The sequence below is a fragment of the Equus przewalskii genome, chromosome 21 (assembly GCF_037783145.1).
Source record: "Equus przewalskii isolate Varuska chromosome 21, EquPr2, whole genome shotgun sequence".
NCBI classification, from domain to species: domain Eukaryota; kingdom Metazoa; phylum Chordata; class Mammalia; order Perissodactyla; family Equidae; genus Equus; species Equus przewalskii.
In genome coordinates this window covers 48,512,453-48,539,761 of record NC_091851.1, presented here as the reverse complement: position 1 = coordinate 48,539,761, position 27,309 = coordinate 48,512,453, and the positions used below count along the sequence as shown (strand labels likewise).

Here is a 27,309-nt window from a genome sequence, read left to right as displayed (position 1 = left end):
CCACAGAGGCTGCCAGGAGGCCATAGGGGGACTTTGGTGCTTTCTTCGGTACCCCCTCCTTGCCCCGATGAGGTGCCAAAGGGGATGCGGATTTTAAAACGGGGTTTTTGTGTCTCCATCAGGCCCCTTGGATGACTTCGAGTGGGAAAAGCTATATGTGTGCCCATTACCCATCCAGGGAAAAGTGTATTTGGAGGAATAAGGGACAATAAGGTGGGCTGGTGGGCTGAGGAGGGGCAGAGCAGCTGCCCAGGAGCATCCACGGACCTGAGGCCGGAGGCAGGCAGGGGAGGGGGCCCTGGTGGAAAGAGTGCAGGGCCGGAGCTGGGAGACCTGGCGTGTCCTCTGCTTTGCTGCTGACCCTGGTGACGCGGTGGGGCCTTCCCTCCGACTCTTGGTTTCCCCATCAGTAAAGGGCGCCATCCCCTCCCTGGGCCCTAGGCAGGGGTACAAGTGACTATTTCAAGGCCACTTAACCAGTGAGAGGGCAGCAGGGGGGTGCATCCCTTCCCTGCTGTCCCTGCCCGTCCTCACTGTCCCCCCTTCCTGTCCCTCTTGCCTCCCTGCTGGCCCTGTCGGCCTCACCTGGGCTGCATCCAGTGATGGCTCCATAAAGAAAGAGGGGAGATGTGGAAAGACTGGTCCCCATCCCAGCCCCCAGGACACCCCTGAAGGGTCATTCCTGTCCCCGAGCCCCCACGGGGTCAGCTGGGGCCTGCTGAGACATGGCATGTCCTCTTCCTGGACACTCCGGGCACAGGGACCTCGAGACTGCACAGGACAGGCCATTTTACTTTTGGAAACATCTGAATGTAAGAAATGTATTTTAACTTTGTGTCTAAAAAAAATGGCTTTGTGGGTGCACACAAAGGAAGGAGAGAGTGCCATGTGTGCTGACATGTCTGCAGCTGTGTGTGCGCACACGTGCTTGTATGTGTGCGTGTGTGCATGCACAAGCATGTGCGTGCATGTGGGCATGTGTGCACTTGTACATGTGCATGTGTGTGCACACGTGTGTGTGTGCATGTGTGCGCGTGGATGTGTGTGTGTGGATGCCTGTGTGTGCATGCTCAAGAGCTCTGCTCCGGGGTCGGTGCATTTGTGCGTTGTGCATTGTGCAGCCGTGTGCTGACCCCTCTGCCGGCAGTGATGATCTCCAGGTGGGACTAAGTGGAGCCTTCACTCTGTACTATATACAATTTCATGTTATTTAAATTTTTCACGAGAGAATGAAATGCTCTCATAGTAAAAGAAAAGGGATTTGCATCTTGAAAGTTAATGTGCACACAGGCAACTTGACAGGCCAGGAGCACCGGCTGGGGGACCAGACACAGGCGCCCCTTCTGTAGCCCGCAAGCACCTTGGGCCCCATCCCTGTCTTGCTCCCTGGTTCCAATTCTTTCCCCAACCACAAGGCTGAGCTCACGTTTCTTGAAGAGTGAAGAGGCAGGCAGGTAAATGTGTGGACACTGGGTGTATAGGAGGGGTGGCCCCTGGCGAGAAGCTCATTGTCAAGCAAGGCAGTGAAATGACAGAAGATGCCACCAGAGTTGTGTGTCCACCAGGAACCCCAGTGCGGTCGGGGGGCAGTGGGGTGGGTGAGGTGTTTCCCTGACAGCCACGGGCCTCCTCCATCATTGTTGCCGCCCCCTCGCCTGCCCCCCGCCCCCCCCCACCCCCCCCACCGGGGGAGGCAGCTCCCTGGGAGCTTCCCTGTAGCTTTGCCATTTCAAGATGCGCCCGGCAGTTTGGTACCTTGAGCCAGCATATCTCATGTTGATAAGACTCACAAACGAATGCCTGAGGGGTCAGGCACAGACCAGTGCGTCCTCCCAACCACTCTCTGGCAAGCTGGCCACCACAACCAGGAAGCCCTGTCCAGCCATCGGCACAGGCTGCCGAGCCGGCCCGCTGTAGGGCTCGAGTCAGGAATTCGCTGCCTGGGGAGGTGGGGGGAGTCTCCTCCCGGAAGGGCAGGCAAGAGAGTCATTTCAAGTGGAACCTGAGTGGTTTGGTTGGGGCCGCGGTTCCCCTCACCCATGCAGAGAAGCGACACACGCAATCCAGAGTCCCTTTTTGTTCCCAAAGCATCTGGTTCGGGATCCACGGAGTGGTGACAGGAGGTGCAGGTCGGGAAGCTTGAGCGCGTGTGATAACTGCCCCCGGACGGTGACATCCGAGTGTTAGGGCCACCTCACAGACTGCAGTGAACGGGTCATCCTGAAGGTTCAATGAGGCTGACATTTTCCTCTGAGCTCCTGGTGATTTCATGCGTCACAGAGACAATGTCACGGGATATTCTGCCAGAACCTTCCAAAGGGACTTGAAGAGTCTTGTTGCAAACACTCGGCCTGGTGGGGATGTGCTCTGACACAATTCTGCAGAAAGCATTGGGCAGCAGCAATAAAATTATACATGCACAAACCCCATGGCCCAGAAACACTGATTCCACTGTCGGAAAGGACAGCCCAGTAGCACGCAGAGAGCAAAACGAAGGATGTGCAAGGCTTCATCCCGCTTCCTGCGGAAAGTGCGACTGGAAACGGCTTAGTGTCCAGCATCCCTGCACCTGTGCGGCGGCTCCGCGGAAGGTTTGCAGCCTTGGAACGGAGGCATGCACCGCTCAGAGGACAGACTCACAACCTGTCTGCAGAGCCTAAGAAGCAAGGTGCAGACTTACGGCTCCGCCGAGATGGAATAAGCCCACGGCAGACTCTCCCTCCCATGGATTACTGAAGACTAGACTGGATGGAACACAAAAGCGGTGACCCAGGACCCTGGGAAGTAAACACCAGCAGGTGCATTTGGAAGGAGGTTGGAACTTGAAGACAAGCAGCAAGTGGACGTGAGTTTCCTGGGTTATTTTTCCTCATTTGTTCCCGAGCTCCGACTCCCACTTACAATCAGTGACGGGCCCTGTGACCCAGTCCTGGGATCCCACCCGAGGGGCGCTTGCCAGGACCCCCTGAGACGAGGACTGGAGTCCTAGCGGTTTATTTGGGAGGTGATCCTGGGACGCCGGCAGAGTGGGGAGCTGAGGCGGGACGGGTCGACACGGCGTGTCACCCAGCAAGCCTGTGCCGTGGGCCGGGGCCGCCCGGGGCGCTGGGAGTCAGAGGAGATGTGCTCCTAAGGTGGCGGAGGGCTGCTCCCAGCTGACTGACAGCAGGAGGAGCCTGCAGACACCCAGGAAGCGCAGCATCTCTGTCACAGCCCCCTCCCTGGGACACTCACTGGGCACTCGGCAGCCCCAGCAGGGCCAGTGTGAAGTGACTTGTAAAGAGAGTCTGTGGGTCTTGAGGGGCAAGTAAGGGGAGCGTTGAGCCCTTACAAGGATGGGACAGACCGCTGGTAACAAACCTTGAGCAAGATGTCCCTTTTGGAGCTCTGTTCAGAGAGGCAGAACCTGGGAAAGCGCCTCCTCCCAAGAGATGGGCCCGGAGCCCAGCAGGTCTTCATTCCAGCCTGCAGGATCCCTGAGCGTTGTGGGTGGGAGATGAAATGGCCCTGTCCCCTGAGGTTGGGGGGGTGCCTCTTGGAGGAGAGGATCAAGGGGGAGGACTGTGGTTCCAGGGGTGCTCCTCTCTTTGTGTGCTAATTTGATGCCAAGATGACCTCAAACCTGTGGCGGCCCCTGAGGTTCTGTCCATCCTAACAGGCAGGATGCCTCCTCGCCCTGCAGTGTGTGTTCTCCTGGCTCCGGGTTGTGCCAGCTGACAGGCGGCTCTGCCGTCTGCTGCTGTCTGCTCAGAGGGTGGGTGGCAGAGTTGTGCAGGTGACGGCAGATCTGAAGACATGAATGTCATTCGGGGGTACACCACGGCCATCCGGGCTCAGTTTGTGGGTCTGCAATGTGCCAGGCACCGTGCCGTAGCAGTGGGCCAGCCGGCAGGCGCCTGAGCTCGGGGGCACTGGGGCGGGGACCCCAGTCCTGCCTGGGCCTGCGTTTCCTGAGCGCCTGCTCGGGGCCCAGCTCCAGAGGGCCCAGGGGAGAGGGCCCTGCTGACCCCAGCAAGAACTGGTGGAGGAGGTGGGGGTAAGTGGCTCCATCCTTAGCTTTTTTGTCTTCTAAGGACCAGGCCCTGTGTATCACGGATAAGAAAGTGGGATTTTGACTCCGATGAATTTCCCTCAAAAATAGTTGCAGGGGGTTTGTGTTTTCTCCTTTCACTGACTTCCACTGGCACCGTGAGTGACAGCCCCAGTGTCTGCCGTTCCACACCCTCCTGGGCCAGGGGAGGGAGGCCACTGCTCGGGGACAGGGTGAGACATGGGGTCATGTGGCACTTGGGGCCTCCGTCCGGCAGGCTCTGGACCCTGCTGCTGACCCCTGACCCCAGAGCCCTGGCGTGCAGCGAGCCCTGGCGCCCGCCTGTGCTGTACTCCTCCACCCCAGGAGGCCCTGTCAGTCTTGAAGGTCCAGGTGGCAGGCACTGAGCTGGGGGGTCGTGCTTCAGGCCCTGGGGAAGGGACGGGGCCAGGCTCTGGGGTTGTAGGACTTCCCCAGGGCTTCCGAGAGCGGGGTGCAGCCCCACACGTCTCTCTTCACCCCAAGGGAGGAGAGAAGGTGGGACCAGAGGCCCAGGCCAGTCCGGAGGGCGCACATTTGTCTGCTGACCGCCTCATGAGCTGGACCACAGACTGGGACCTGGCTGCCTCTTGGAGCCCAGGAAGGAAGCCCAGTGGGGTGGGAGGCTGTGCAGCTGGGTGTCAGGTGTGTGTACGCATGTGTGCTGGGAGGTCCCTCATGAGGGTGGCAAGACTCTGGCTTGAGGCCTGCCCCTTGACCCCAATCTGTCCTAGCTAGGTGATTCCTTTCGTAAAGTCAGTCTGGACTGGTTTCCATGGTGTTCTGATAGAAACCAGAATTCAAATCATAATTGTGGGGAGTGTGGCGGGGCGGTGGTGGGAGAGAGGGAGGAGGGAGAGGGCGGGAGGGAGGAAGGGGTGGGAGGGAGAGGATGGGGGGTGGGAAGGAGGAGTGGTAAGGAGAGAAGAGGGAGAGGATGGAGGCGAGATGGTGGGGGAAGGGAGATAGGCAATGGGGGGGTGATGGGAGGAAGGGGGGGGAGCGAGGGGGTGGGGAGGGAGCTTTTCCTGTCCTCAGGCTCCTGCAGTGGCTGGCTGTTTGTTTTCTTCCTTCAAATGTATTTTAAAATGTATAGGATTCTCTCCCAAGCCCTCTTCCTGTTGCCTAGCGATGGCGATGGCAATGGAGCCAGAGGTACCTGCCCGTTACGAGGGTAGATTCCTCCCCTGCCCCTGTGCTGGAATAGGGACCCAAGCTCAGAAAACCTGTAGGAGTTAGGGAGGGGCTCAGCCAGAGCTCTGGCCTCATGGAACAGTGGCATTGAAGTATGGTCAAGGTTCAGGGCTGCCTGCTTGCTATCCCCAAATTTCTCTCTCCATGACTGGCCTGAAATTCCACTGTTAGAGTTTCATTCCTTTGGATATTCTTGTAAAATGTCAGTGTGCCTCTCAGAGCTTGCCAGCAAGTCCCTTACACCTTGGAGTGAGTGAGAGTCCTGAGTCTTCCCTGCTGACAGGGTGAGGGGCTGTGGGGTAGGAGGGTGGGTGGTGGCTTACAAGTGCAGGGGCCAGAAGCTCTTGGAGCCTCAGACCCTCATCCCTGTGTCAACCAGAATGGGGTGGTGAGTCAGCTTTGAGGAAGGCAGGCCCCAAGGAGCACCCGGCAGGTGGATGAATGAACGGATGGATGGATGGATGGATGGGGGGCTGGGGAAGGGTATGGGTGGTTCTTGCTCTTCGGTGGGCCTGGACTCTGCCGCAGGGGTTAAAGGTCCAGGTTCCGGGGCTTCTGCTCGCACAGGGCAGGCCGGGGCCTGGGAAGCCGGTCTCTAAGGCTCTGCTGGCCGTTCTGATGCCAGGGAGCCCCTCCCGCTGAGTCCAGGCTGCTGAGGAGACTGCAGGGGGAAGACAGAGGCTCTCCCGGAGCCCCGCAGTCTGGAAAGATGCTGTCCTTCTCGTCCCCCGAGGCTCGGGGCCTCGGGGCCCTGCTGCAGTGAGATGCGGGCAGAGAGGGGGGAGGTGCGGACACCCTGAGTCAGAAGGCATCTCCCATGGAGGGCGTCCTGGCCACCTGCTGGCAAGAGGTTCCACACGGGGCGGCTATGTAAGAGGACAGGGTTAGTGACCCCTGGCCCAGGCTTTCCCCAGCCTGCTAACCCCTAGGGAGAAGCTGACCTTGTCCCCTCAGTTCCCTGGGTTGGCTAGAGGGGCCGTGGGGACCAGAGTCAAATGGTCACAGGACCCTGCACCCCCTTCAGTGGGCCTCCTCTGTGCCCAGCCCACAGATCAGGAAACTGAGGCTCAGGGAGGGGCTGGGCGTTGTCCACACAGCCAGCATGGACTCAGGTCTCCCTGGCTCCAGGCCTCAAGGGGACGCCTTGCTTCACAGGGGGGCCTGCTCCCGCACAAGCCCCTCTGTCTCTGCTGCTTCTTGAAGCAGCAGGGGGTGGGCAGCACCAGAGTGGGGGATCCCGGGCCCTCAGACCCCAGCCTTCGGGGGACATGGCCAAAGCTCATGCGTTTTTGGTAAAAGGGCCCTGGGGAGGGCTGTCAGCTGTGCCAGGAATGGGTAAGGGCATGAACGGACGCACGCAGGCCCATGGGCCCTCAACACAAGAGTCTGAGCCATGCGGGTGACAGTCTCCTTTACTGAGAGGTTCAGGGGTTGCTTTTGTCGACTGCAGTACGTCACGGGGGGCGGGGGCGTCTTGAGCATCATGCGAAATGACACGACGGGGTTTCGCCATCAACACTGAGCAGTCACACAGGACACTGGACACTGAGGCTGACACGCGCCCAGCACGCAGAGCCGGCTTCGGCAGTTACAACGTGATGTGGCCGGGAGCTGGCTGTGCTGAGCTGGACGGCACATGGAGAGGTGTCTGGCGACACGTGGACAGGTGTCCCCAGCTACATGAAGTGCGCACACAGGGACATAGAGACCAGCAGTAAAGGGGATCCTGCCCTGGAGACCTGAGCCTAGAAGGGGGCCGCAGGGCATCTCCATCCGCGTCAACTCTGTCCCCACCTCAGGGAACCGTCCCTTCTGTCCCTTGCAGGCTGGCTCCTCCAGCACTGTCACATCCAGCCCTGGCAGAGGCTGAGAGGGTGGAGCGACCACACCCATTTCTCAGATGGGGAAAACGAGGCTCAGATGAATCTTGGAGGGCCCGAAGATCGGGACCGCCAGGGAGGGGTCTGAGAACCTTTCAGAGTGAGTCCAGGTCCTCAATCTGAAGCCTGGCACTTGTGCCCAGCCTCGGTCTTTGCCAAACTCTGATGTCCACTCGCTGAACATGGCTGGAGACTGTGCTGACCCCTGCACCTGCCCGGCTAGGCCGAGCTCCCCTGCACAGCAGGTGCCTGCGTGGGCGCTCTGGGCTGGCCTTGTCCCCTGGAGTCAGCAGCCACTGGGTTGTGGGAGGGCTGCTTGGCCCGAGGATCGCCTTGGGGGCCTGAGTCCTTGGCCCTGTTCTTGGTGAACTGAAAGGACCTGTGGCTCCGAGAAGGATTTTCAAGGTTCAAGTAACAAACCAACTCACAGCAGGGGGGCTAGATCCGAAGTGACCGCAGATACCGCCGTTTGTGTGGATGGGAACTGAGTCCTGGCAGACCCTGGACTAGGGCCAGGTCTTCTGAGACCTGAGCCAAGGCTGCCCACGCAGGCCGTCCGCCTTCTGATCCATCTCCCTTCTGGACAAACGTGGGAGAAGCTACTTGAAAAAGGCCTCCATTTTGCTTTCTGGGCCCCTTCTGCCACTTGAGGCCCCAGCTGGTCCAGGGCAGCTCCCTGGGGTCTGCCTCCCCCCGGCTCAGGGGACCTTCCTGGGCTGGGCTGTCCTTTCTGTTTGGAGAGTGGCTCCTAGAGACCAAGGACGTGCCTGCCTTTCTGGGCGCCTGGAGCCGGGGCTGGGGCCGCCGCCTGACAACTGGTAACAAACGAGTCTGGGCCTCAGCCTGGCTGCTGGCCGGCAGGCTGCCTGGACCCACGGCGCTTCCTCCTCACCTGCAGCCGAGTTCCCGGGACCAAAATCTCTTGTGATACGGCAAGTTCTTTCCGCCTCAGGGTGTTCACCCTGAAGCAGCTCGGAGCCGGGCTGCTGGAGCTCACTTGCACAGCTGGGAGTGGAAGCAGCCAGGGATCGCCCTGTCCTGACCTGGGCCACCTGGGCCCGTGCAGGGAGGCCCGGAGAGAAGACTGTGAGGCCGTCGGAGGCCAGCATCCCTGCAGAGACTTGCCACTTTGGCAAGGAGAAGGGGGAGGCCTGGGTCGGGCTGTGCCAGGCAGACCCTTCCATTGTCATTCTGGGCACATCAAAGCTCCCTGGGAGTCGTCCTTGTCAGGGTGGGGGGGTCCAGACACCTGCGGCACCTGGGCTGACTCCCTCTTGAGCTGGACCAGAGGCGGGATGGAGCCCTCTCCTCTCACTCAGGTACCAGGACAGCGGTGGTCCTGACAGCCAGGCTCCCCCCGGCGCCGCCTCTCGGGTCCCCCTGTCCAGCCCAGCTGCCCAGGGGCTCGGCCCCACTGCTCCTTTCATTTCTCTTCCCTCTCAGCATCCATTAGTCCAGGGACAAGGAAGATTGCCTTTGACTCAACACTAATTTCTCCTCATTAGGGGCCTTTTGGATCCGGGAGAGGAACAATCTCTGACTTTCAAAGAGAAGAGGAGAGAGGGATGGGGAGGGGTGAGGGAGGAGAAGCTGAAAGAAATGGGGCCTCTGGGGTGTGGGTGCCAGGTCCTAGGCCTCAGATGCCACAGTGCAGGCCTCCAGCTCACCCCCATTCCAGCTCCCAGGTGGGGGATGAAGGCCAGGCAGCCAGCCCCCTCCCTGCCCCTCCCTGCTCCATCCAGCCCCATCCCTGCCCCCATCCAGATCCCTCCCAGCCCCCTCCCTGCCCCCAACCAGACCCCTCCCTGCTCCATCCAGACCCCTCCCTGACCCTCCCTGCTCCATCCAGCCCCATCCCTGCCCCCATCCAGTCCCTTCCCAGCTCCCTCCCTGTCCCCATCCAGACCCCTCCCAGCTCCCTCCCTGCCCCCATCCAGACCCCTCCCAGCCCCCTCCCTGCCCCCATCCAGACCCCTCCCTGCTCCATCCAGCCCCCTCCCTGCCCCCATCCAGACCCCTCCCTACTCCATCCAGCCCCATCCCTGCCCCCATCCAGTCCCTTCCCAGCTCCCTCCCTGCCCCCATCCAGACCCCTCCCAGCTCCCTCCCTGCCCCCATCCAGACCCCTCCCAGCCTCCATCCAGCCCCATCCCTGCCCCCATCCAGACCCCTCCCTGCCCCCTCCTTGTCTCCATCCAGCCCCCTCCCTGCCCCCATCCAGCCCCCTCCCTGCCCCCATCCAGACCCCTCCCAGCCTCCATCCAGCCCCCTCCCTGCTCCATCCAGTCCCCTCCTAGCCCCCTCCCTGCCCCCTACTTGTCTCCATCCAACCCCCTCTCAGCTTCCTTCCTGCCCCCTCCCTACCCCCTCCTTGTCTCCATCCAGCCCCCTCCTGCCCCCTCCCTGCCCCCTCCCTACCCCATCCTTGTCTCCATCCAGCCCCCTCCTGCCCCCTCCCGGCCCCCTCCTGACCCCTAGTACAGGGTCTCCCGGGTGACGTTGCTGGAGAAGGTGTGGTTGCTGGACATGCTGTTAGCCTTCCTCGAGAAGGCTGGCCTCTTCCTCCTGCGCCCCCACAGGGGACAGAGGCAGGCCAGGGTGGACAGGAAGATCTGGCGGAAGTTGGCGGACACGAGGTTGTACAGGATGGGGTTGACGGTGGAGCTGACGTAGAAGAGGGCGTTGGTCAGCATGTAGAAGTAGTGGTAGAAGTCGTAGAGGAACCTGCGGGGAGAGGGCGCAGACCCGGCTGCAGTCACGGCCTGGGGCTCACGGCAGCCAGCGGACAGACGCAGGGCCTGGGACAATAATGAACAACTACTTGCAAATTTTTTGACGTGGGGCTATTTCATGATGAATTTCAGGGTTTTGGCTTCTCCTGAGGAAGAAGTTGGAAGTTCTGATCCCACTCCTGCCTGACCTGTCAGCTGAGCTGGGTTTGCATCTACCGTCCCCAGGCCGGGTGTGGCCGCTCCACTTTGCTGCAGTCCTCACCTCTCCCTGTGGCACACCTGTCCTGCCCTTATGTGGGCAGAATCCCAGGCCCCCAGGGCTGCAGGGCTCTGCTGTGCTGGGCCGCAACTCAAAAGACAGGGCAGGAACCGCCTCCAAGTCTCCTGAGCTGTGCACCTTGCCCTCGGCTTACTTGCCTCTGCCCACAGGGATCTCACCCCTTCAGCAGACAGCTCACTTCATCACCAGGCAACCCTGAGTTTCAGAAACCCTTTATCTGAGGTTGCGCTCTGCTCCTCGTAACTTCTCTTTACCTCTCCCAGATTTGCCCTCCCCAACGATTCCTTGTCACATTGAAGAACCTGTGACCCTTTGACCTGGCAGTCCTGCTGTGCAGAAGAGCTCGCGCTGCGGGCCCAGGGAAGGCTTCCATCTCAGAAACGCCTGCTGGCAAGGCTGGTCTCGCCTGGGACTGGCACTTGGATTTCAGGAGCGTCCCCACCATCCCTGATAGGGTAGGAGGGGCTCCTAGGTCCAAGCTGTTTGTGCAGACACCATGGATTGTACTGAGCACCTGCATCCTTCTGGGAGTTGGGAATGTTGGTGCCTGCCAGGCAGGGGTGCCTGCGCGACTGGCTCCCCCAGTAAAAACCCTGCACGCTCGGTCTCTGGCAAGCTTCCTGGTAGACAGCATTTCACATATTGTCACAGCTCATCCTGGGGGAGTCAGTCCGGGAAGGGGCTTCTGGAAGCTTGCCCTGGACCCCCAACTCCTCAGGTGCTTTTCCTTCTGCGGATTTTGCGTTGTCCTTTCGCTGCCATGTGTCACAGCCTGGGTGTGGCTCTCTTGGAGTCCTGGGGGTCCTAGAGATGCCTCCAGCCCCGGGGGGAATGTCTAGGAGCCCCGAGAGCTGCCATCCCTCCTCCCACATCCGGCAGGGCCAGCCCTTCCCTGTCACTCTCTGACATCTCTAAACCTGTCCCCGGTACTGACTCTCAGGGACCTGCTTTCCTTCTGCTGCAACCTGTCTCTCGGCCGAGAAGCTTCCCGGGGCATCTGTCCCTCATGGCCTTCTTCCCCCGGCCAGTCACAGCCATTCCCGAGGGCTGACTCGGGGACACCTGGCCCGCACCCTGGCGTGAGCTGCTCCTCTCAGCGCCCCCACCTTCCACGCCCACCCATTTTGGGGAGCAGCCCCTGGCCTCGGCGTCCTGGTACTCACGGGGTCCACTGCTTCTCTGAAATGTAGCAGAACATGAGGCGCCGCACGTGGTAGGGCAGCCAGCAGACCACAAAGGCGAGGACCACGGCACCTGAGACACAGAGACAGGCCGCAGAGAGAAAGAGACAGGCTTCAGGGAGAGAGACACACCCAGAGACAGGCCTCAGGGACGCGGGCCTCAGGGAGGTGGAGGGGGCACCCGTGCTCACGGACTAGAAGACTTGACCGTGTTAGGAGGACAAAGCGGTCTACAGACTCGACGCAATCCCTACCAAAATCCCAACGACACTTTTTGTAGAAATAGAAAAACCCATCCTAAAATTCATATGGAATCTCAGGGGACCCCGAATAACCAAAACAACCTTGAGGAAGGAAAACTAAGCTGGAGGGCTCACACTTCCTGATTTCAAAACTTACTGCTAAGCCACAGGAATGAAAACACTGCGGTGCTGGCACAAAGACAGACCACAGAGACCAACGGAGCAGAAGAGAGAGCCCAGGGACAAACCCGCACACATATGGTCACATGATTTTCTACAAGGCTGCCAAGACCACTCAGTGGGGAAAGGACAGTCTCTTCAACAAATGGTACCTGGAGAACTGGACATCCACATGCAGATGAAGTTGGACCCTTACCTCACACCATATACAAAAATTAACTCAAAATGGATCAAAGACCTAAGTATAAGAGTAAAGAGTATAAAATTCCTAGAAGAAAATACAGGGCTCAAACTTTACAACATCGAATTTGGCAATGATTTCTTGGATATGACATTAAAGGCACAGGCAACAAAAGAAAGATAATTTGGACAACAAAATTAAAAACCATGTGTCAAAGGACACAGTCAACAGAATGAAAAAGCAATCCACAGAATGGGAGAAAATATTTACAAGTCACATGTCTGATAAGGGGTTAATATCTTGAACATAGAGATAACTAATCAACAACAAAAAAGCAACCCACCTCAAAAATGGGGAAACGACTTGAATAGACTTTTCTCCAAAGAAGATACACAAATGTCCAATAAACACGTGAAAAGATGCTCAACATCCTAATCGCCAGGGAAATGCAAAGCAAAGCTATAAGGAGACACCACCTCACACCCACTAGGATGGCTCCTATCAACAGAGCAAACCAACCAGAAAATAAGAATTTCTTTTTTGATGAGGAAGATTTAGCCCTGAGCTAACATCCACTGCCAGTCTTCCTCTTTTTGCTGAGGAAGATTGACTCTGAACTAACATCTGTGCCCATCTTCTTCTATTTTATATGTGGGATGCTGCCACAGCATGGCTTGATAAGCAGTGCATAGGTCAGTGCCTGGGATCCGAGTCTGCGAACCTTGGGCCGTCGAAGCAGAGTGCACAAACTTAACCACTATGCCACCAGGCTGGCCCCTGGAAATAAGAATATTTGATGAGGATGTGCAGAAGTTGGCACCCGGGTGCCCTGTTGGTGGGAACGTAAAATGGCGTAGCTGCTGTGGGAAACAATATTCAGTTCTTCAAAAAATTAAAAATAGAATTACCATAGATCCAGCAATTCTGCTCCTGGGTATATGCCCCAAACAATTGACATTAGCGATGCCAACAGACATTTGTACATCCCAGCAGCACTATTCACAGCAGCCAAAAGATGGAAGCAACCCAACTGTCCATCAACAGAGGAATAGATAAACAAAATGTGGTATATCCAAACAATGGGATGTTACTCGGCCCTAAAAAGGAAGGAAATTCTGATATCCACTATGACATGGATGAACCTTGAGCACTTTATGCTCAGTGACATAAGCCAGACACAGAAAGACAAAAATGTGATTCTGCTCACAGCCCCCACCCGCCACAGGGCCTCTGCACCAGCTGTTCCTCTGCTCGCAGCTCTATTGCCAAGACCAGCTCCTGGTCCTGCTGGCCTCAGCTGGATGTCACCTCCTCAGGGAGCCCCTCCTGGCTGCCAGATCTAGCCACACAGCTTTGTTTTCTTCTCCATGCTTATCACTGTCCGAATGTGTGTGGTGTACATGTTTGTCTCCTCTGGTGGAATCTGTGCCCCCACTGGAATGTAGAGGTGACCTCTGCTTCTGCTGCCCCTAGGCTCTGTGAGAAAGCTGCTTCACCCTAAGTAGGTGCTCAGGAGACTTGTTGAATAAATGAGTGACTGGATACATGAATGAGTGAGTGAGAGGATGGATGGATGAGTGGATGGATGGATGAGCACATGAATAGATGGATGGATGGATGAATGAATGAGGACATGAATGGATGGATGGATGGATGAGTGAATGGATGGATGGATGAGGGAATGAGTGAGTGAGTGGATGGATGGATGAATAGATGAGTGAATGATTGGATGAGTGCATGAATGGATGGATGAATGAATGGAGCCAAAAGCACCATCAACCTCAGATGGAGCCAGCACTCTGAGTCTTGGCCCTGTCGTGCTGTGCCCCTGGGTCTTTAAACTTTGCCCCATTTGTTGGTGCCATGCTTGCTACTTTGACGGCCTCTGGCCACCACCCGCCCCCCGAAGGTCCCAGTGGTTACGTACGTAAGACCCGGACACCGTGCCGCAGGGCCTGGACCCTTCCGGGCTCAATGGACATGCTGAATGAGCTGTGCTGGTCCCCAACGGTGCACACCTGGCCCTGCTCGGCGGCCTGGCGTACCATGACAGTCAGCTTGTTGGCGATGATGGTGTTCAGGATGGAGATGAGCACCATGGGGAACACGAAAGACATGAAGGTGTTGATCTGTGGAGAGACGGGGAAGGCAGGCCATCAGACCCACATGCATGAACACTGCCCTGGCCCTGCCCCACTGGCTGGGGTCTAGGACCTCGAGTGTGGAGCCACTCGGTCTATTGGGGCGGCCAGGCAGACATAGGCCGCCTATCCCCAACTCAACTCTCCACCTGCTCCTGCCACCCCTGGCTCAGAAGAGGTTCACAGACTCTCTGCCACCTCAAGGAGCCTCTGCACAGGGTCCAGCCTGTATAATGTGGAACGCGAACTCTGGGGTGTCCCAGCTGTGGCAAAGGCCAGGGCTCCAGGTTCCCAGGTCTGGACACACGTCCATGGATGAGGCCCCTGAGCACGTGGCTGCTCCACCTGACCTCTCCAGGAAGCCCAGCCCAGCATCCTTTGCCCTGCAGGCAGATAGTTCACGTTCGGACACAAACAGAAAACCCTTCCTCTCACTCCATCCCCACTGCCACTCAGGGCATCGAAAAGTGCTCCTTTAGCACCTCTAACTGCCACGTCACTCTGCACCCGGGGAAACCGAGTCTCAGGGAAGTCATGGAACTTGCCAAAGACACTGGTTCAGAAGTGGCTGGACCTGGACTTGGCCAGGCCTTGCGATGACACCTTCTCAGCCCAAGCTGGCACCTGCCCAGGCACCTGCTCAGCCCGAGTGGCCGTGGCCCTCTGGAGAGGGGGGCAGCTGGGTCTCCTCCTGAGCTGGTGCTGCTGCTCACAACAGGAGCAAAAACACAAGTGGATGGCTGAGCGATGATGGGACGTGTGTGAGCAGGATGAGCAAGGATGCGTGTGGCCCTGACGGGCCTCCCCCAGAGCTGGTCCTAAAACAGGCATCATCCCCAGGCCGCAAAATAATCGCCTCAAGTGGCTCAAAACTGTGTTGGCTTTTTATTCTTTCTTAAAAGCTCTGTCGTGTCATATCCCGACGCCCCTCGCTTCTCTGCACCTGCATGAGTGCCCTCGTGACGGGGAGGCAGTGGCTCCTTTCCGGCCCTGCCAAGCTGCTCTTCACGCTGATTTTGAACTTCAGAATCCAAGAGGCTCCGGGTGGTACCTGGGGGGCCTGCCTGTGCTGGCTCCGGCCTGGTGGCTGCAATTCACCCAGCAGTTCCAGGGCGGCTGCAGTTGGGGTTTGCTGGGCGACCCTCCTGCCACCTCCTCACCCAGGTTTGCCCACAGCCCTGAAAGCAGAGCCAGGGGTCCTGCGTTGAGGCCTCCTCAACACCACGACTGTGACGGTCTCACCAGGGGTGAGGACAATCACAGCCCTGTCCTGCTAATGCGGGCAGTGGCTACTGAGACCCAGCAGCCACAAAAAGTGCAGGAGGTTTCGGAACATGGGCGGGTTTGCTTCCTGAGCCTCCTGGCGGCCGAGCGTCTGTCCAGAGCAGGGCAGACTCACACACTTGCTCTCTTTGGGACACTGGCCAAGGCCTCCAAAGGTCCTGCCTACTCCCATGTACTCCAGGCCCCAGTCCGAGGACTTGAGGCCTCCCAGGAGCTGGTGGCCTGAAGTTACCTTCAGTCCCATTTGAACAAGGCTCTGCTAAACTGGAGGAGGACCACGCTGGAGAGGGGCCACCCAGACCCTCGGGAGCATGGCTGTCCACACTTGCAGCTCCGGCACCCATCATGCGTCATCTGCCCACATGGGTTCCTGGGAGCCGCCTCCACCAGGCACCCTTGTGTCCTGCGTCCGCCTAGCTTGGGTGGCGGGTCCAGAGACTGGGGACCCATCCTACCTCCCCCGGTTTTGCTGCTTTCCACTTGCCCATCTTCTGCGGGATGATGAGGTGCTGATGGCCGAGCGCCAGCTCTGGGAAGGTTTCTGGGGCTCCCTGCTGGGTGGGGGACTGGGTAGGGGCGCAGAGGGATGCCAGGGCCGGGTCCAGGAGACAAACCAATTCCCCAAGAATCGCCACAGCCTGGGTATAATTTAACTAGAACAAATGTATCCAACACAGATTTTAAATGTCAAAACATTTAAAATACCATACCTCGCTGGGCACAGGCAGCAAAAATAGCTAACTCGGGGGCTGGGCGGGGCTCACAAGCAGGGGTCCAGGGCCCAGCTTGGTGGGTTGTGGGGTCTGGCCCAAGGGCCCCAGTGGCTCCTGCAGTTGGAAGAAGTACAAGCCCTTGGTCCCGAGGTCCTGGAGCAGGGTGAGAAGCCCCCGGCCCTCAGGCCTGCCCTGATCAGAGGCGGGGCCTCTGGGTCTAGAGACGGGGCTCAGGCCAGCACTGGCTTTCAGAAGGAGATGCTTTCTCTCGGCTTCTCCACCCCTCCAGCCTGGAGACTGACACTGAGTCTGGACTGTAGGGTTGCTGGGGTCTGAGTCTCAGGGTTTTCCTCCTCTTACCAAGGCTCACAGCACGGATGGGGGCTCAGCCTGCACCCCTTTCCTGCATCTACCCCCCACTCTGCAGCAATGAGGAAAGAGGAATAATCCAATAAACCATGTGCAAAATCTCTGGGAGATGCTGAAATGTCACCACCTGAGGGAAAAGAAGCCTTGACTGAGGGAAGCCAGGGCGCTCCCTGGACTGACACGTGGACACGGGTGGGCTATGTGTGGTCTGGGCATCTGTCCGAATAAAACACGAGAGTGACTTGGGAATAGACAGGCTGATTTTAAAATTCAAATGGAAAAAAATAATAACCTAAGAATAGCTGGGAAAGTCCTGGAAAGGAAGAGAGATGGGTCAATATGGGACGGGGAGACAACAGCCTCACCAACCACTGGGCCACACTAAAAAAAGACCGTAATGAGAATAGTTTGGCATCAATGAATGAATGGACAGAGAGAAGAACGGGGCGGGAGAGAGGCCAGAAACGCCCGCTGATGAAGACGGTGTCTAAGCCAGCGAGAGAAGTAGGCTGGACCCTCCGGGCTACTGCCCCTGCCCGGCCAGCATCCACTGCCCCTTCCTGGGACCTCCTCTCTGCTTCCCAGGAACCACCCACCCCTCCCCCAGTCGCCTACCTCCTCTCCAGACCTGGCCAATTGGCACATTTCAAAAGGCCTGAGCTGGCCCTCATTGGACAAATGCAGGCCACGTGTTCACCTCTGCACCAATCACACTTGTCTGATGAGGACCAGCCCCAGGCCTTTTGTTCAGGAAAGAGACACCACCTTTTCAGGGGCCTGCTGTGTGATAAACTGCATTTGTAGCTGTTGCTGTCATTTTCCCCTCTTGTGGCGAGGACGTGCCTAAGAATGAAGCCAGTACATTCAAAAGGAGAGCACTCCACGACATCAGGTGAGCTCCTGGATCCAGCTATGCCTGCAACCATCCGTCCTGGACTTTTAGTTTTTCTTGAGCAAAATAAATATTCCTTTATTCCCCTTAAGACAACCTGAATTAGTTCTTGGAGCTTGTATCCTGACTCACAGAGATCTCACACCAAAAAAATCCAGATGGAACAAAGATTAAAACGTAGAAATAAAAACAACACAAGTAGAAGAATTCGTGGAAGTTTTGCTTATTCACTTTATGTATTAAACTGTTGGAATTTTAAAAAATAAAGTGGTTCAGGCGCTGCTGTAAAATTTTGCTATAAAATTTAGTGATGGAAAAAAATCAATTCTTTCAGCCCTGGGAGATTCCTGTCCCACCTCGCCCTCCAAAGATTCCTATAACTGAGGCCCTCCTTTCCCACTCTTCCTCTGGACTGTGGGGTGTTTGAGGGCAGGGACTGGCCTGTGTGCCCAGGGATCCTGGGAGGAAGCAGATTCCAGAGCTGGAGCCTTGAGGGATCCAGGTCCCGGCTTTGGGCAGCTGAACATCTCCATCCCAGAGCCCACCTTCTGTCCCTGAGACAGTGGCTAAGCACCCTCCAGGTAGCTTTGACTGACCAACGGGCAAGCTTTGACCACCCAGGGCAGCCTGCCTGAGGGAACACAGGCCTTCTGGTGCCAGGCGAAATGTGGAGATGCCTCCCTGCCTTGCTGTCCCCCCTCTGGCTCTGCAGCCCTGACCTGAGCTGATGACTCTTGAGGTGGGTGGGGCCTCCAGGAAGCTGCAGGGTGTCTGGGGGTTGGGGTACCTGGGGGGCTTTAGTGCCTGGGGTTGGGGGTGGACTTTGGGCTCAGGCAGACAGGAGCCCTGCTTGTCCACTGGTTAGCTGTGACCTCAGGCAGTTCTGGAACGGCCTCTTGGTCTCAGCTTTCTCATTTCTGAAAGGGGGACAATAAAGGTACTTACCTGGGTGCTGAGAGCACAGTTTGTCCTCCGTGGTACCCAGGTCGGTAGTGGGAGGAAAGGAAGAAGGTTGGGTGGGGCTTCAGCCTGGGGAGCTGCGATGCTCTGAGGGCATTGGCTGGCAGTGGCCAGTCCCGTCTGAGAACTCAGGGCCTCCAGCATTTGCAATTTTGTGAGGGAGATAGAGTGACATGGTTAAACAATAAAAAGGAAGTGTGCATTTAGGGGCAGCTGGAATGGGATGGTGGGTCTGCCCGGAAGAGACGGCTGACCCCCGGGACAGTGGGAAGGCACACAGCCTGCCTGCAAACAGGTGAAGGCAGGTGAGGAGCCCCCAGTGTGGATGCAGACCGACTGGCCTGGCCCCTGGTGCTCCACCAGTGAGGGGATTCTCAGCCTGGGGCAACTCTTCTGCCTCCTCAATGGTCCTTGACCCCTCCACCCTTTTTCTGAAGAATAATTGCTTGTTTGGTACCAGGGTCTGTTTCTCTCCAGTTTATCTCATCATGTTTAGATAAAGAGACAGCCCCCGGACTCTCCACTGTGGTGCTTCAAGGCTCAACAACCAGCCCATGGTGAGTGGGAAGGTGCAAAATATCACTCAGGATGTTTGCAAAACCCAGTGGCTCACAAAACAGCTTCTGAGGCTGCTGAGAGGGAGGTGGAAAGAAAAGGCTTGTCCAAGCCCTCCATTGTGGAGACCGCTGGGACCGTCTCAGCTGGTCTGGCAGGGGACTCCCCACCCCAGCAGATGACCAGCCCCCAGCCAGGCCCAGACTCACAGGGGTGACTTCTGGAGACAGACTCCAGATGGAACAGAACCCTCCTCATACCCAGAAAAAGCTGAAACGGAGCAAATACCTGAGGTCCCTCACAACTCCCCTTTCTACCTTCTCGGCCACAGCCGAGGGCAGGAACAATCATGTAGGTCATTCCAGAGTCGCTGAGTGTCATGGTCACTCAGCACAGCCTAGTTCGAAAGGCAAAAATCCAGGAACAACTTCAGTGCGTATGGTTTGGGCTGGTTGATAAGTTATGATGCATCCGCAACATGGGGCACTCTGTTGACAGGGAGAATGAGGACGACAGGGTGGGCCAAGAGCATAGTTCAGTGAAAAGAGTGAGCACAGAGCAGCTGGCATGTTGGTAAAGTGAGGAGACGCCCAGGATGGTTCTGGAGAGAAACCTAACAGACACTGACACAAGCTGATTCATGGAGAGTGCTGGGGAGCTGGCAGGCCCGTGTTTCCATTTATTCCATCTGTGTGCTCTAAATTCAAGAAGACATGCCAGGTGCCTACGAAGTAGAAGCTATCGGCATCCTCACCTTACAGTGATGCAGATGAATAGAACACATATCCACTGAGTATGGGCGAGAGCTAGACAAGGGTGGAAGGACCTCATCCTCATCAGTGAAGATTCACTGGGTGTGCCCCATCCCAACTTCCCAGAGGGGACTTTTTTCAGGTAACTGCAAATTTTTGAGAATGACTTCTAGTTCAAAGGCCACAATTCCTTGGTGATATCTCAGGGCTGAACTTCTATTCATTTTTCTCTCCTTTCTTTGATCTCCATTCTGGTCCACCCTGGTCCCCGAGCTCTTCTTCTGGTTTCAAATTTCTGGGAGAGGCTGGACTCTGGAGGGAATACTGGAGCCCTAGGGAGACTCAGAGTTCAGCACCACGGACAGTGCCCATAGGAGCAGATGGGGCTGCACTGGAGGACATGGCCTGGGTGTGACAGAGGCCTGGGTTGGGGGGACTTGGGGACATAGGGACCTGGGGTGGGGGAATGTGGTGGTGAGGGGGGACCTGGAGTGGGAGGACCTGGGGAAATAGGGACCTGGGGGCTTAGGGACCTAAGGGCATAAGGACCCACAGTGGGAGGACCTTGGGTGGAGGAGACCTGGGGTGGAGGGAGATAGGGGAAGGGACCTGGGGTGAGGGGACCTGGGGGGGAGGAAATTGGGGTGGGGGACCTGGGGGGAGGAGACTTGGGGAGAGGGACCTGGGGCGGGGGGACCCTTGGAGTAGGTGAGCAAGCTGTATCTCTGCAGGAGGCACCACCCTGTCCCCCAGCCCTCCCGCCTGTGTAGCCAGCAGCCCTGTACTGGGGAGTCTTCCCTCCCAGAGTGCTGGACCCACAGAGGACACAGACTGAGAGTGAACTTGGCGAAACAGAAGCCACTCTGCTGCCACATCCTGTCTGCTCCTGGCTGCACCGCAGAGCTGGCACCAGACAGACTGCTGGGAGACCCTCAATCAGATTAGGAAAACGGCCTTCCCAACATGCCTGTCGCTCCACCTGTGCTGGAGGAGCGTCCTCGAGGAGGGCCAGAGGGGAGCCCTCTCCTCGGTAGCACACAGGACGGGTGCTGGGCGTCTGGCCTTGGCCGAGAGTTGGGTGGGGACTCGTTGGCCGCTCTGGGTGCAGCAGCTCGGGTAGCAAGATGCTTTTCGGTCAGGCCAGCACCTCTCAAAACTGCATCGAAGCCATCTGTGCAGAGCGGCGAGCCATCAAGGGTGTGGGCTGAAGCCCTGTTTGCTGTGTTTTCAAATATCTGTTGGCTGAAAAGCCCATGAGAATGTTCAAACCAGTGGGACATCTGCTAAGTAGCAACAAGCAAGGCTTTAAAAGTCCTTGAGGAGAACAGGCGGCAGGGCAGTGAGCCTGTGGGCAGACATCTGACGCCGGGGAAGGGCCCCCACCTCTGTGGTCACCTAACAGAAGCCATAGCCCACATGGGGTGTGCCCTAGCTCTCATCCCCACCTGCACCTCCACTATGAGAGTGATTGTTTTCTTGCTTTTGACAAAGTCTGTCTTGTAGAGTGGCTCCCAGTCTGCAAGAACTCGTACTGCTTACACTGCCATTCAGACACAAGCTGCTTGGATCAGGGTTGTAAGCCTCTGTTTGGACTTTTCTAACATGGAGGGCACTAATTTGACTCTGAGAGATTAAAAGTGGTGCCAACTCATTTAGCACAGAGCGTTCTGGAGGCTTCGAATGTGCCCGTGACAGAAGTCAAGCCATCAAAGTTTTTTGCCTCATGCCAGGAAAGCTTGGGGACCTGATCTGATCAAGACCCTGGGGGCCGGCATGTGGATATTGGGAGTGGATTTCCAGGGAGCTGTGCACATCCCACAGCCTTGCCCGAGATTGAGGTCCTACGACACTGGGTCATGCCGTGCTGTCAGGGCTGCGAGCTACCAGCAGGCATTGACCACATCTCAGAAAGTGTGTTTAGAAAAGAGCCGTGCCCCCAGCCACAGTGCGAGGCCTGGGCTCAGCGTGGGGCCTTGTCCTCCGCCCTGGTGCAGCTGGCCCACCCCCTGTTCTTCACTGTTGTTGCTGGCAGCTGAATCTCCAGCTTTTCCCACAATTTTCAGTGTTTTCCTCCCAAGTAATTGTGTGGGCAGTTTAGCAAATATCCTGTTCCCTCCCAATTTTGAATTACCGTCCACCGGCAGAGCCGGTCACTGCGCCCCGTGGACATCTGGCTCTGTACCCAGCATCTCGGCCCCTTTCAATGGAATTAGCGCTCTGTCCTGCTTTAGGTGAATCTGATTCCGGTGGGCCCAGAGCCGAGGGGCTGGTGTGAGGGGGAGGACTAGGAGTGGCCACCCATGTCCCCAGGGCCCCAGTCGGGGAGGGACTCACCCCAAGGCGACCAGCATTTGGCTCTGGTTTCTTCCCAAGTTGACCAGCCCCTGGGCTTGGAAGGGACCTTGTGCTCTGGGTTTAATCCCCAGGAAGCGACACTATGCTCTTTCTGCCAGGCCTCCTCCTGGGGCCTCCACCCCGAATGGCTGTGATGAGGGGCAAGCACATCTTAGAAACGTGGGTGGGGCACGCCCTCACTCAGCCCCATGCGCACGGGCGAGCCTGGCTGAAGATCTCTCATAGAAAGAAGACTGGTCAGTAAGGAGGGAATGCAGGTGGTGGCACCAAGTGCAGCCAGAGGGCCAGCGTGCAGCCACGCGCCGTCCCAAAGCACATTCCCCGATAACATGTCAATTCAAGGCCCTTCTTCCCTTTGTCCCTAGAGACTAGTGGGCCTTAACGTGGCCTTAACGTGGCCACCTGACAACACACTGTTCCACTTTGCTTTTCTCCTTTACAGCCATGCAGGATGCTTTGCCACGGTAAATTGACTCAACTTCTACGTGTACGAACGGCCCAGGGCACGTGAGACGGGCTGTTCTCCACACATGTGCGTGTGAGACAGGTCGCTGCAGGGGTGAGGGGCCTTGATCTCTCTGTGTCTAGAGCTGGAGTGGAGAGCAAGACAGGCCGGCATCTGGGTCTTGCCAAGTGACCTGAGCACGTCCATCCTCATGCTGGGCCTGACTCCTGCCTATAAAGAGGGGGTGGGCTGAAGATTCACCCTGAAGATCCTGACCCTCAGAAATGATGGCAGCCCCCAGCTCGGGTTCTTTCCCCGCCTGCCCCCTGGGCGGAAGGGAGGCTTGCCAGCTGGACCCCCACGACCCAGGCCAGTCGGAGGCCCTGAGCGCCTGCGCGCTGTTGACATTCTGAGGCTTCGGGAGCCAGAAGGGGGCTGGTTGGCTCCAAGGGAAGCCTGGCTCCCCTGAGAGCTGGAAGGAGCGGCTCGCAGGGGCTGCTGAGGCTGTTGACATTCCATGAGTGGCTCATCCGCCCCTCATTGCTCTTGCGGGAACTCAGTGGTGGCTGAGGCAATTTAAGGGAATGAGGCTGTGCGGCTGGGCCCAGGAACAGGCTCTGCCATCTTTTATTGGAATGTTCCAGCACTTACTGGCTGCACTGTCCCTTCTCTTTACTCACCCCATCCTGGGTCCACCAGCCCATCCTCTATCTCCCATCCTCCGAATGCACCAGACTCCCAGGCTCACCTCGTCTGACCTTCACAAGCATTTATTAAGTGTCTGCTGAATGTGAGACGCTCTGCACACAGACTGAGGTGAGTGCAGAGGACAGAAAACACACATGACACAGAGGCGAGCAGGAGACAGTCTGCTGGGGACGAGGGGCCATTTTCTGAAGGAGGGATCTTTACACAGAGACCTGACGGATGAGGGGCACCCTTGGGCTGGAGAAAGGAGAGGAGCACGTGAGACCTCAGGAGCCCAGGGAGGCCAGGCAGAGGACAGATCACAGAGGGCTGGCACCAATTCCCCGGGTTGTGGAAGCAGGAGGAGGGGTGAAGCAGGGGAGAGGGCGATGCAGGGGGAGGGGGTGAAGCTGGAGGAGGGGGTGAAGCAGGGCATGCCTGCAGCCACGTTTGCATTTGGGGACGCTCTGCCCGCAGGATGGGTAGAGCCTGGGGTAAGGGACCAGGGAGGGGCCCAGGCCCAGGAGACAGGTGATGGCCGGCCCCCACTGGGATGGGAGCAGTGGAGAGTTGGCAGAGACTGGGGGGCTGAGGTAGGACCCGGGGATGAGTGGATGTGGGGGTGAGTGCAGGCAGGAGGCAGCGAGGGTTATGCCAAGAGGAGGACCCCAGCTAGACTCTCCGCCTCTCGGACAGCCGGAGCTGTGTGCGCGGTAGTGCAGGGAGCTCCATCGCAGAGGTGTGTCTCCTGCTTAAATAAACCTCCATGCGAGTGTCTTTGCTGCTGATGACCTCTGAGGTCAGAGGGTCCTCCTTACATCTTTTCTCTAACGATCTGAGTCTCTTTCTCATGGAAATGTCCTAGCAGGGAAACTTTCTGATGTCTTCCAACAGGTCCATCTTCCTGGAGGCACGGGTATCCTAATTTCTGCAGAGCTGTCCCCGAGCTGCCAGTGCCCTCTCCCCCATAACGACTCACTGTTAGGTGCACAGAAGGCATCGGTACGATGGGATTTGTTCCGCTGCAGCAGAATCAGAGAGTAGACCGAAGTGTGGGGCATCCTCTGAGCTGCCCTCCCAGCCGAGCCTGGACAAGTGCAATTGCCATTGAGATGGGTGCTGCAAATCCAGATGGGCTGGGGTCACCTGTCAGCTCCAGCCATAATGGAGGCCAGTCATTTTGCTCCTGTTGTTGCTGACACACGTGTCCCACCATCCACCGGGGTGCTAATAGCAGCATCCTGGCATGTGACAGTCCAGCTGCATTTACTGAGGCTCACTCAGTGCAACCTTGTGCTAGCTCTGTCATCACTGGCGAGATGAGTTTTCTCTGATGGCTTTGAAATGGCCACTCGAAGGCACTCAAAGGCCTTGGCCTCCCTGTGCTGGGCTGTGCCTGGACCGTGCTGGTGGGCAAAATCAGCCACTTGACTGCACTGATGATGCGGTCTGTTGTGTAACAGTCAATGCCATGAGGTCTCTGCTTCTGGCCAATCTGTCACTGTCCCTGAGAACTCAACCACAGGACGAATTCTCGCCAACATGGAGGCTACAAGGCAAAATCCACAGCAACGCCGGGGATGGAGTGGTGACAGAGCATGCCCACGTGTGGAAAAACAACCTCGAGATCACCCCCTGGGCCAAGGACATCTGATCAATGTACCGTTCCCACGAGACCAAGGCAAGGTCCTGGTCCCTTTTGCCTGCTGTCCCTGGACCCGCTGCCACCAGCCCCTATGTGCTAAGTGGCATGCTTGCCCACAAACATCACCACAATGGCCCGGCATCCCTGCAATGACCAGGGCCTCCCAGGGGCCTGAGGGCCTTCTTGATCATCGTGGAGAGCCTTGGAGTTGCGGGGTGCCATCTTAGGGCTGGCGCTTCCCCAGATGTCCCAGATTGTGAGGCAGCTCATCATGAACTCTCCATTAACAAGACTGTGCTGTGAGCTTGCCAGCCTCACGCCACGGAAGATGGTCCTCCAGGATGGCTGGCGGTTTCTCATGCCCTGGACGCGCACCTTTCGCAACGTGACTTGGTCACTCCCCTAAAGAGGTGGGGTCTGGGCCCATGGCTTGACTGGGCTGGCTCTGACCAGTGCAAAGCAGCAGATGTGTGCCATCCGAGCCAGGCCTTACACTGTCTGCTCTCGCTCTCTCAGGATGCGGCTGCCACAATGTGAGGACGCCCTGATGGGCCTCCTGGAGAGAGAAGCCCAAGCAGGACCAGGCACTACCTCCAGACAGGTGCATGAGGCAGCTTGGACCATCCAGGTCCAGTGGAGCCACTGGATGACCGAAACCACACGAGTGACCCCAGCTGAGACCAGCTGAGCCAGCCCAAATTGCCACCCAAAAGATCACAAGCCAATAAATAGTTATTGTTTTACGCCAGTAAGTTTTGGACTGTTTTTTACACATCAGAGGCTAACTGATACACTGCCTCACAGACAGGGTACCATATTTTTTATTTACCTGTCCCACCATTCCATTTCCTCTTTGGAGAGAAACACTCCTCAAGCAAATAAAATACGGCCCCACCACTGAGCCCCGATACAAGAAGCGAGAGGGAGGGAGGAAGCGGTGGAAACGCGGGCAGGGGCATTTGTGTGGTTGACCGGGCTATCCTACCCCACAATGTGGTGACTGCTTTTCTTTTCAAATTGGTACCTGAGCTGACATCTGTTGCCAATCTGCCTTTTTTTCCCCTTCTTTTCCCCAAAGCCCCCAGTACATAGCTGCAAATTCTACTTGTGGGTCCTTCTAGTTGTGGCATGTGGGACACCACCTCAGCATGGCTTGATGAGTGGTGCCATGTCCATGCCCAGGATCTGAACCAGTGAAACCCTGGGCTGGTGAAGCAGAAGGTGAGAACTTAACCACTCGGCCCTGGGGCGGGCCCTGGGGACTGAGTTTATAAAGATAACTGGGTGTCACTGTGGCACGCAGAGCTGGGGGAGGGGCACGAGGAGAGGAGGGGACGGTTTTCTTTTACTTTTGTTTCCTGTGAAGGGAGGCTCGTCAGTGAATCTGGCCTGTGGGGCTGACTTCTTGAAGAACCAGCAGCGTGTAATTAAACCTCGAAGGAGAAGAGGCAGCTCTTTGCTGCTGGATCAAATTCGAGAGTGAAATCAAACACAAGTGAGCCCTGGGCAGCTGAGCGCGCGTGAGCCGAGCGAGCTGGGTCCTTCAAGGGGTCTGGAGTCTGACGATGTCTAAGTGGTGTCTTCCCGAAGCCCCTACAATCGACAAATGTCAGTTCACGCTTCAGTTTGGCTGATTGTGCATGTGTGTATGTGTGCTGTGTGAGTGTGCATGTGTGTGCGTGTATGTGTGCCTGAGTGTGCATGTGTGTGCTGGTGTCTGAGGGTGCACGTGTGCGTGTCTGAGTGTGTGTGTGTGTCTGTGTGTGCACATGTGAGCCAGCATGTGTGCCTTTAGCTTCTCTGTCCCCGTTTTGCTGTTGGCTCACACAGAACCAGGGTGGTCACTTGAACACACAAATGCCTCGTGACCTCGAGGCCTGAGGACCTTGGCCTCCCGCACAGTGGCCGCCGAGGGGGCCAACTGGTTCCTCATCTTCATCCTGCTGCAGCCAGGTTCCGAGCAGACCCCCGCCTCCCTCCTGACCCTGCCACCCCTGAAGGGACAGGTTTCAGCTGAAATTCCTCCTTGGCAACACCTGAGCTTTCGTAACCACCGCACACTGGCTTCTGTTGAGGGACGAAAATTAGCAAATTTAGGTGATAATTAGCAGGCTCTGAAAACTAGTCTATGTAATGAGGAGAATGGTAGAACACAGAACTCACATTTGGCATTCAGACCAGACAGACCCCTTTGAAGGAAACTTTGAACCAGAAACAGAAACAGAAACAGAACAGAAAAGCTGGAACCCCGGTTTTCTGGCAACTCTGCCATCTGCCCTCCTGGGTAGGGCTGCTCCCCTCCCAACCTCACAGGCCACGTCTGTGGGCATCTCCTCACCTGTTTATTGCATTTATTTCCTCTTTTAGCCTCACTCCAACCTAAGGACGTGGACTTGCCTCACATCACACAGATGGGAGAGATTCATCTATGGACTGAATGTTGGTGCCCCCAAATTCATATGCTGAGTCCTAATGCCCAGTGTGATAGTGTCTGGAGGTGGGGCCTTTGGGAGGTGCTTAGGTTATGATGGTGGAGCCCCACAAATGGGGTTAGTGCTCTTATAACGGAGGC

The 27,309-nt window shown here is 57.2% G+C and overlaps 1 protein-coding gene and 1 long non-coding RNA gene across 2 annotated transcripts in view; one reads left to right on the top strand and one right to left on the bottom strand.

Annotated features, from left to right (window-relative positions):
• The first annotated feature begins 1,930 nt into the window (after positions 1-1,930).
• Positions 1,931-25,485, top strand: LOC139078015 (uncharacterized). The gene is made up of 2 exons (XR_011530690.1): positions 1,931-2,845; positions 23,987-25,485. It is a non-coding gene; the product is annotated as an uncharacterized lncRNA (long non-coding RNA).
• The window catches only part of NTSR1 (neurotensin receptor 1), a 52,171-nt gene continuing 34,472 nt past the window's right edge, over positions 9,611-27,309 (bottom strand). Inside the window, exons 2-4 of the mRNA XM_008529180.2 lie at positions 13,867-14,068; positions 11,319-11,409; positions 9,611-9,867 (exon numbers count right to left, since the gene is read on the bottom strand). Of these exons, the coding sequence (XP_008527402.2) occupies positions 9,618-9,867; positions 11,319-11,409; positions 13,867-14,068 (543 nt within the window). The 3' untranslated portion in view covers positions 9,611-9,617. The remainder of the gene's footprint in view (positions 9,868-11,318; positions 11,410-13,866; positions 14,069-27,309) is intronic.